Here is a 10,392-nt window from a genome sequence, read left to right on the forward strand (position 1 = left end):
CGTTGCAACGCATGAGCCCTTTTGCTAGTAAAAAATTAAATATTTTGGCTAAAACAAACCAGATATGGCCTGAACAAGGTTAACCAAAAAAATCGTTTATGTGCGAGAAAAAAGAAAGAGCAAACAAAGGAGTACCATTTCGCTCCCAAACATTGAACAAACTCCTCTTCAAAACCGTAGGCGGCAGCAACACGTTCCACGACACTTCGAGCTCAGAAGCGAAAAATCTCGCTGATGAAGCTCAAAACCATAGTACTGTAGTAGACACCTTCCGGGCCCACCGCGCAAACCACGTTATCCATGACTCCCCGAGGCTAATCCTGTCCCTTAAATCCAGCCGGAGCACGCATGCGTGGGCACTCGGCCTCTGCCTCCCACCCAAGCGACTGACTGACAGAGGGAACACATTTGGAACGAGAAAAAAAAACACGCAAAACGCGAAGGCTTCAAAAAGCCAAAGCCTCCTCCTCTCCCTTCCAGTCCAGACAGCCACAGCGGCGTGCGTGTATGTGTGTGCGCCTCTGCGGGGCACCAAACACCAAACTTCCCCCCCCCCCCCTCCCCGCCGCCTCCTCCTCTTCGCCGCCGCCGCCGCCGCACGGTCTCCACCCCCAAGGTGAGCGCCGGGTCCCGCACTCCGTACCTTCCCGTCCCCGCCTTCTCCCCCTCGCCCCGATCGCCGGGTGCCGCGCGCGTCGCCGATTGCCTCCCGGGTCGGCGGCGGCGGCTGCGGGCGCGGGCGATCGCCTCCTGGTAGAGCGATCTTCCGGCCCGTCGCGTCCGATCGCGAGGCGGTCGTTCCGGCGCCCGCCGATCTCCCCGTCTCGTTGGCGCAAATTTGGGTTACTGCGCGTGTTCCTGTGGCGGCGGCTGGCTTGGGCTACGGGTTTTCGGGGACGATCGGGTTCGTCCCGATGACGCGGCGACGCGTGTGTGGGTGCTGGGTCCAGGTTTTGATCGGTTCTGGTGAGAGAAATCTGTGTCGAGGAGATCGGGATAGGATTTGGGGATGAGGACTGTTTGGGGAACCTCAGTTGCCGAATCCTAGATTTGTGGCCGTAGAAGAACAAGGGCCGTGACCTTGTGCAGGTGTTCTGGATGGTTATGGAGTAGTAGAAAGGAGAACTGCTTTTCTGCGGGCTAGATAAATATATTTTTTATCCTGGATGTGGGATTTCATGTTTTGAGCAGTAATTTATGTTTGATTGCTCGCTGGTAGAATGTAGTATGTTTGTGCTAACCCATGCTCTTGTTGATTTCGTGTGGCAGATTAGTATGTGGTAGGAAGTGCATGGGGAGAAAGGATGCCAGAGTTGCGTAGTGGAGTCCGACAATCCCGGTTGAAGTCGAGGAAGGTTGAGGATCTCGACGTACAGGACCCAGCAGAGAACTTGCCAGTGGCAGCGCCTACGGTGGCAGGAAGGCGTGGCAGAGGAAGGGGTGGGAGAGGTGGAGGGCGAGGAAGGGGAAGGGCAGGAGGAAGAGGGAGAGGTGTTCCTGTGATTGACTTGGATCCAGACCAGCCTTTTGAGGTTCTTCCTGGAGCTGGTGTTGGTGGAGGTGCTGTGGGTGGTCCACAGCGCATTGAGGAATTTGCTGATAAGGCTGTCAAGATGGATGGCGTGAGTCCTGACAAGATCGGTGGTGGTGAAGATGATGCATCTCCAGTCCCAGAGAAGGTATTTGTTCGAATGCACTATGGCTCATACTATTTTGTGTGTTTTGATTTGCTGCTCTCCTTGTGGTGTCAGGGTTTAGAAGATAACGACAAATCTTATACTTTGTCGTGGTTTGACGTGGCCTATCCTATCATAATACAGCTTTATCAGTTATGTCTATAAACGGTTCCCAAAAAAAAGAGTTATGTCTGTAATGGTAATTCATATGGAGCTATTTGTGTTGGAATTTTGGACTAAAATATGTAGAATAACTAGCTAATGCACTTGCTTTGCTACCTAAAAAATTATATAATTGCCCGCCTCAGACTTTACCTACGCCCGCCGCACTCTATGCTGGCATACACCTCCGTGCTCCGTGTCATGCTTCACGGTGTTTCATTTATTTAGCTTAGAGATTTTTAAAGTAAGGTGTGGAAAGGGAGATGGGATGCGTGGACGAACTGTGCCTTGCCCACTCCCATTTATAAGGTAGTGAAGACCGTAAAACAAGATGTAATTGGAAAAAAAATCAATGACATTTTCCTTGTCCTCGCACTTATTTTGGCATTACTTGTAATTTTTCTATTGCTCCATGAGAACCAGCCAATTGTATGCTGATATTGATACTTGCATTTCTTAGCTCTGGTTATATCTGTTTCTAAATTGCAACGAAAGCGTGCTGATCCATGTGGAGGAAGAGAAAATCACGGATGAGTTATTATTTTCGTTGTGAACACCATTAGAAATGACGGGTATCTTTTTTCATGTGAGAAGAGTTCTCTACCTTAATATCAGGTACCTGAATAGTAGGAAATAGTAGTAGTTAATTGGATCCATCGGGGACGCATGTTCTGCTCCCTCCATCCGTTTATTTAGGACCAACTTTTCAAGTCTTGCATACCAGTGTATAGCAAGAAAGTTGGAGCAATTATATAGGGATTATAATTTGGCCAACTGATTCCCTCAATTCCCCTCGGCAGCCTTGTTTTGGGTACTATGAAAACCTCATGCGAAGCATCTGATTAATGCGCTAAGCTGCTCGCCTCCCACTGTGTTAATTCTTTGCGCTAACACCGTGGTGCATGTTGGGCATGCCTTGCATGAGATTTTCCTCTCCTTCCTTTTCTACCCTGCATGCCCAATCAAAATCAAGGATTGCTAAAGTCTGCATGCTAACATTAATTACACATTCCATATGAAGAGGGGATGGGAGGGAATGTGCGCCATGAAAGATGGAGCAGTAATAGTGCTTGTGAAATTAGACCTAAAAAATCCAGAAAATGAAATTTGGGGTTGGGCCCTAAATAAACGGATGGTGGGAGTAATTAATTGTGGCAACTAAGTCCCTGCTGTCAGGGCAGGTTCATCAGCCTGCAATTATGTTCTGTCTGGGGTTTCTTTTGAATGATATATCAGATTGAATTTCTCAGTAGATAACCCAAGATGCTTACATGGAGGTGACATTTTCCTCAACTATCACCTAGTATGTCAGTACAACAACTAGCTGCTTCAAACTTCAACATTGGCTTTATATCATGCAAGCTGCTCTTTCTTTAACACCGTAGGTTCACATGCATTGAAGTAAAACAGTACTAATTTGAACCCAGGCATAGTTTAATATAACCCAGGTTTTGTTTAGATGCAAGTGAATCTGCTATTTTAAAGCGTTGGCCCAACTGGGCGAATGTAACTAAAGGAAAAAATTTAGGTGGACTGCTTGTAACAGGACAAAACTTATTTGGTTGGATGCATTAATAGGACAGATCCAGCGAGATATTTCATATCCAAATTCATGAGATCTATCAAAAGCTAAGAGCTGAGTCAATATAGAGAAGTGCTTAAGGTTTTCCATACAGAGGGGGCCTTTTCTTCTCTTCTCCATACAGTTCGGCTTTGTCTTCTGAGGCCATCTACAATGCAGGCGCTAACAGCGGACGCCAGGATTGAGATCCTGCTAGTTTATCCTGTTTCCCACCTGATGCTGGGAAATCTTCTCGCGCCAACTCAAAATTAGCCATCGGGCGCACCACCTTTTTTTGCATGAGCTAATTAATCAGAGGCGGGCACTAGCAGCGACGCTAACAATATCCTTTAAAATCTGCTTTGCCTTAACTTACTCAGATTTTAATGGAGGGGCAGGCGCTACCGTTACCATGTAGCACTTATAATTTGCGATCAGCGTTGGAATTCAAGACTCCACGATCGACGCTAACATAATTTTGTGGGGAAAAATCCCTCTAGCGTCCAAACAAGCGCCTGTGCGTTGGAAATGGCCTGAGGGGCTCGAGAAGCTGCAACCTCTTCTGGGAAGCTTAAGGTTCCAGAGGCTTGCTGGCCTGAGCTGGAAACTCCCTCAAATGTCGTAAATATGAAGGATAGGCAACCCATATCCATCATCCACTTCTAGAGCACTCTAAAACTTGAGTATCACCTTTTTTTGCATCTAGTAATAAATTATGACATGCACATTCAAGCTTATCCTTGTTTTTAAAATCTCTGTCTAATGTATATACCTTGCATTCTGGCAGACAGGCAGGCATTTACATTTTTCTGAAATCACACTGTACCTGAACCATGTTTCATTTATAACAAGATAATCTTATCATTTGGATGCCAACATTGGCAAGCAAAACGAACTAGAGTTGCCAAGGGCTTTCCAAATTCCCTCTATGACAACTCCAGTTCATTTTGCTTGCCAATGTTGGCCAAGTCATGGGCAAGGAAAAGTTTGACGAAAATTCTGGCTAGCCAAGTATGTGGTAGGGCAAACTTGGGCTAAAATCAAACATACCCTAAAGCTCGTCTGAAGTTTTCTTTGTGTATTACAAGTTCGCAATTTAAATGAACCAAAAATTCTTATGGGTAATGGCAAATTTGAAATGCAAGTCACCCAGTAAAATATGTTTTCTTTTTACCATTTACAGGTTCAAGTAGGCCATTCTCCACAATACAAGGTAGAGAGGAAATTGGGCAAGGGTGGTTTTGGGCAGGTTTATGTTGGCAGAAGAGTGTCTGGTGGAACAGAGCGCACTGGACCAGATGCTTATGAGGTTTATCTTTACTGCTTTTCCTTTTGTCTTCAAAATTGCTATTTGAATATAATGATGGTAAGAGCGTTGTCTTCTCATTGCAGGTTGCTTTGAAATTTGAGCACCGCAACAGTAAGGGGTGCAATTATGGCCCTCCATATGAGTGGCAGGTTTATAGGTAATTACATTATAATAAGCTAACGCGTCTATCTTCTTACAAAAGAATATTGGAAATCATGGGAGTTATACATAACTGTACCATGAAATGTTTTTTCTCTTTTGCGTATTATAAGATCCTCAGTTATCTTTTGGATCCAAGATTTTCTTTTGTCATCACGTAATTGCACTAAATTTTGTATATAACCCAGGGCACCAAAGAGTGAATGCTTATTAGTACACTGCTAACTTGTCATTTGTAGTTTTTAAAATTGATTTGGCAGTATTCTAATCTATTGAAATATAAAGAAGGCTTTCTTATCGTCGCTGCTCACCGCTTAGAAGAACCAATCTTATTATTTGCCCCACCAAACTACTTCCCCACTAATTCTGATGTTTTTGTGTGCATTTTTTAAGCTCTCTGAACGGATGTTATGGTATACCGTGGGTTCACTACAAAGGCCGTCAAGGGGACTATTATGTGCTGGTTAGTTATATAAACGCCATCTAATTCGTTTGAGAAAGTTCTATTGTTACCACAAACTGAATTATATTGCTGTTTCAGGTAATGGATATACTAGGCCCTAGCCTTTGGGATGTTTGGAATTCTCTAGGGCAAACGTAAGATGGATACACTTATTTGATTTGTGTTCCTGTCATATCTGTTTTTAAATTAGAACAGCTGAGTGATAACTAATGTTTGGATCAGGATGACTCCAAGTATGGTTGCTTGCATCGCTGTAGAGGCTATATCTATCCTGGAAAAACTTCATGCAAAGGGGTAACCAGTGTCCTACTGAATTGGCTTTGAGATGCAGCTTTCCAGATTTATATATTTTCTATTGAAATATTTTGCAGGTTTGTTCATGGAGACGTTAAGCCAGAGAATTTTCTACTCGGACAACCTGGATCACCTGATGAGAAGAAGCTTTTTTTGATTGACCTTGGGTTAGGTATGTCATAGCAAATTTCTTGTGATAGATAATTCATTATTCTTTGCCAGTAGTTGAGTAAATTTTCACACACAACAGATAAGGATTCTGCATAGCATTCTCCGCCTTAACTGTATACTATTACCTAATATAAGCAAGTACTGACTCCTACCATTTGAACTGCCAGCATCGAGATGGAAGGAAACATCATCTGGACAACATGTTGACTACGATCAGAGGCCTGATATTTTTAGGTTTGTTTTTATCTAAGGATCGATCATTTTTTATTTCCAATCAGTTTTGTGATTGACCAGTTGTTACCTTCTTTTGGACAGGGGCACAATAAGATATGCTAGTGTGCATGCTCATTTGGGCCGTACTGGTAGCAGAAGGGATGATCTGGAATCACTAGCATATACATTGATATTTCTACTCAGAGGAAGATTACCTTGGCAAGGCTATCAGGTTTTTTCTTTTTCTTTGGATAAATGAGTTTGGATCGTACCTCCTGGACTATGTATTCTGCCCACTTACATGCATGTTGGGTGAAGCGAAATTAATTTGTTATTACCTACTCCCTCCGTTCCGAAATAATTGAAGTTCTAGGATTGTCCAAAGTCAAACATTTTTAAGTTTGACCAAGTCTGAAAAAATGTGCTAAGATCTACTCCCTCCGTCCGAAAATACTTGTCGGAGAAATGGATAAAAATGTATGTATCCAAAACTAAAATACATCTAGATACATCCATTTCTCTGACATGTATTTCCGGACGGTGGGAGTACAATATCACTAGTATATATATATATATATATAAATATAATTTATATAACGAATCTAATGATGCAAATTTGATGTTGTAGATGTTGATATATTTTTCTATAAACTTCATCAAACGTAATGAAGTTTGACTCAGGACAAACCCAAAACTTCAATTATTTGAAACGTAGGGACTAATTAAGATTGTGGATGGCATACACACCCATTCATTATGACTCTCCCTCCCTCTCTCTCTCTCTCTCTCTCTCTCTGTAATGTGAACATATGTATTTGACCTCTGCTAAATGATGTGCAGGGGGAGAACAAGAGCTTTCTTGTTTGCAAGAAGAAAATGTCTATCTCTCCAGATCTGATGTGCTGTTACTGCGCACCTCCTTTTAAACTTTTTCTGGAAACCGTGACAAACATGAAATTTGATGAAGAACCAAACTACCCAAAGCTGATTTCCCTCTTTGATGAATTGATTGAGCCCCAGCATTTGAGGCCTATTAGAATCGATGGTGCTCTAAAGGTTTGTTTTTATAGATCTGATTTCATACCCGTCCTACAATCTTAGTTGATGCATTACTCATTGAAGGAGCTTGTTTAGTTTGACCTTTGGTTACTTTTCATATGTAGGCTGGACAAAAACGAGGAAGAGGAAGTCATGAAGAAGATGAACAACCGAGGAAGAAAGTTCGACTGGGAAGCCCAGCAAATCAGTGGATTTCAGTATATAATGCTAAGAGGCCCATGAAACAGAGGTAACACAGTAATATCATGGCTTTATAGGTTGCACATGTTATGAGTCTTCACTCGCCAGTTGCCACAATCTGTTCTACTTTTTAGCATTTTGTGTGTGATGGATAACCTGAAATTTGTTTGTAAATAGTTCCAACTTCAGAGTAGCCACGTGATGCACATGATTATACTCAACTTGGCAAGCTTGTACTTATTTCAGACAAGATTTTTTGCGAGTTTTTATGATCTTCATGTCAAGGTTTGGTGGATAATACATTTGCACAATTGCGCTACTAAGAAATAGCAGTCAAGCACATTATATTGTTTCCAGCTACTTATCTAGTCATAAGCCATGGTTTTCGAAGTGCCCCCTTCCAGTAACGTCCTTGTTATTCTCCCTCTCAGATACCATTACAATGTAGCAGAAGCCCGACTTCATCAACACATAGAGAAAGGGAATGAAGATGGATTGTTTATTAGTTCGGTAGCATCTTCAGCAAATCTGTGGGCCCTTATTATGGACGCTGGAACTGGGTTCACATCCCAAGTTTACGAACTTTCGCCAATATTCCTTCATAAGGTATATTAATGACTCTTGAGCATTCTGCTTTCTTATTTCGGGTTCCTAAGTTGCCAATTTGATGTACTCCAGGACTGGATTATGGAGCAGTGGGAAAATAACTACTACATCAGTGCCATAGCAGGAGCAACAAACGGAAGTTCCTTGGTGGTCATGTCAAAAGGTTTGTTGAATTTATTGTTTTGCCAAATGGTTATCATTTATTATATTTATTTGGAAAGGTCAATCCATATTCAAGTATTTGTCCTGCATCTGCTTCCTAAAATTTTGCTAGTGTTTCCATTCAATGGTAGAGAGCTGACTGTTTTGTCAATATATTGAATGCCCTGTTTTCCAGTCAAGTGTTCCTTGTTGTTGATATTAGCTATTAGTGGGGTTAATCGAGACTGGTCATTTACTCTTTCTAGGAACCCCTTACACTCAACAGTCTTACAAAGTCAGTGAATCGTTCCCCTTCAAGTGGATCAACAAGAAATGGAAAGAAGGATTTCATGTTACATCAATGACTACAGCAGGGACCCGCTGGGGTGTAGTTATGTCAAGGAATTCTGGATATTCTGAACAGGTAATTAGCAATTGATTAAAAATTGTCCATTAGTTAAATGTGAATTATACAATCCCGTTGTTCAAAATAATATTATTGCCACTTCATTCCTCTGATATGTAATGCAGGTGGTAGAATTGGATTTTCTTTATCCTAGTGAAGGTATTCACCGGCGATGGGAGAATGGATATAGAATAACTTCTACAGCAGCCACTGGTGATCAAGCTGCTTTTATATTGAGCATTCCCAAAAGAAAATTGACGGACGAGACACAAGAAACTCTTAGAACATCCACTTTCCCAAGCAACCATGTGAAGGTAGGACCATATCATTTGTTCTTTAGTGCATTTTCATAAGTAATATGATAAGTTCTTAACTAAGAAGTTAATAGCTGTCATCTGGTTCTGTTTTGATCTGCATTTGCAATTGCATGTTTGAGGACAGGGTAGTATTTTCAGCCAGGATTTATTATTCCGTACTGTTACTGCAGAGCTATTTTTCTCGCTCAAACATCAACTCAGTCACGGGTCTAATATAGTCATATGGTTGTCCTTTTGTAGGAGAAATGGGCCAAAAATCTTTACATTGCCTCTATATGCTATGGACGGACAGTGTCGTGAGACTTGCAGTCACACCAACTCAGTCAGGGCTGAGCATATTAAAATGAGTTGACGTCGAAAAACCCAGCAAATTTAGTTGCTGCTGTGTTACTCTGTATGTGTAGGTAAATTGCGTAGATGAACCTTACATCATGGCCAGAGCAGGGGCGCTCCAGAAAGAACTGGGATGAAGGTGGACCACAGCTAGCCAATAAGAAGATGGAAGAGGATGCGTGATCCGGTTGGTGGTGGTGCAGTATGCTTTTGCGTCGGTCCAGTTGCTGCTTTACAGAGTATGAATGACGGCCTCCTCCTCTTTGGAGGCCTATAACCTGTGAGAGCCCGTTGTGTATATAGCTCTATCATGTCCTTCATTTTGTAAGTGGAAACAAGTTCCATATTCTCAGATAGACTGGAAGTGTCTAAATTATTATGTGAGGTGAACTCATGAATTCGGTGTATCGATTCCATTATTCCGTGAGCTCATTGCATGATCACTTGTTGAATTCCATTAAGTGTGTGAAAAAAAATTAGAATTTTTTGACACACTTAATTTGATTTTTTTAAGTGTGAGAATGGGAGCATGTTAGTGTTGGTATCACCTGATACGTCCCTTCATCACCCATCTCTGTTATGCAGCAGCCCAGCCCAGGAAGAAGGCCCAAGGCCTCACGACGCTCCCGGCTGCTGGACCGGGCCTGGAGGGCCGAGAAGGACAAGAGAGCAGAGCCTGAAGACAGAAGGGGGCTCGCTGGACCGGGCCTGGAGGGCCGAGAAGGCTCGCTGGACCGGGCCTGGAGGGCCGAGAAGGACAAGAGAGCAGAGACCGAAGACAATAGAGGGCTCGCTGGAACAGAGGAGGTCATCGATTAGCAGAAGCAACACACTTTTCCCCTTTCCTCCTCCCATCTCTGTGTACGCAGATCACCTTCCCCTTCTACTCTCTCTAGATCGAGTTCATGTATCCAGGAGCATAACAATTGGTATTAGGAGTCGTTCGATCCATCTCGGTGACGTGTGATCCATCAGTCCGTAGTGCGGTCGGCGACGGATTCGTTCCCTACTGTAATTCCCATCGCTCGGCAGGAACCGCCGATTTGGTTAGCCGATCGGGTGTCCGATCTGGCACCGAAGAAGCGTGGCCCTTTGGCGGTCGAGCAGCAGATATCAGTGGCGATGGGGACCGTGGAGCAGCAGAACACGGAGACAAATGCCAAGCTCGACGACATCGTTGAACAGCTGAAGGGCATGGCCGCGTGGATGAAGGCCATGGATTCCACGACGAAGAGCCTCTCCGAATCCACGACGCTTCTTCAGCTACACGCCGAGGATGCATCAACGCGACTGGAGGCGCTCGAGTCACCGCCGATGCGCCCCCAAAGCCCATCCAGCGCGA

At 43.5% G+C, this 10,392-nt stretch overlaps 1 protein-coding gene across 1 annotated transcript; it reads left to right on the forward strand.

Moving 5' to 3' along the window:
- The first annotated feature begins 467 nt into the window (after window positions 1-467).
- LOC123062204 (casein kinase 1-like protein HD16) lies at window positions 468-9,482 on the forward strand. The gene is made up of 17 exons (XM_044485604.1): window positions 468-616; window positions 1,270-1,679; window positions 4,583-4,708; window positions 4,792-4,865; window positions 5,261-5,330; window positions 5,409-5,464; window positions 5,553-5,624; window positions 5,702-5,796; window positions 5,963-6,029; window positions 6,111-6,240; window positions 6,849-7,064; window positions 7,172-7,296; window positions 7,679-7,853; window positions 7,926-8,016; window positions 8,261-8,418; window positions 8,526-8,714; window positions 8,958-9,482. Exons 2-17 carry the CDS (start codon window positions 1,305-1,307, stop codon window positions 9,015-9,017), a joined length of 2,079 nt encoding a protein of 692 aa, XP_044341539.1. The 5' UTR covers window positions 468-616; window positions 1,270-1,304; the 3' UTR covers window positions 9,018-9,482.
- Window positions 9,483-10,392: the final 910 nt, after the last annotated feature.

This window comes from Triticum aestivum, chromosome 3A, assembly GCF_018294505.1.
Source record: "Triticum aestivum cultivar Chinese Spring chromosome 3A, IWGSC CS RefSeq v2.1, whole genome shotgun sequence".
Taxonomy (NCBI): domain Eukaryota; kingdom Viridiplantae; phylum Streptophyta; class Magnoliopsida; order Poales; family Poaceae; genus Triticum; species Triticum aestivum.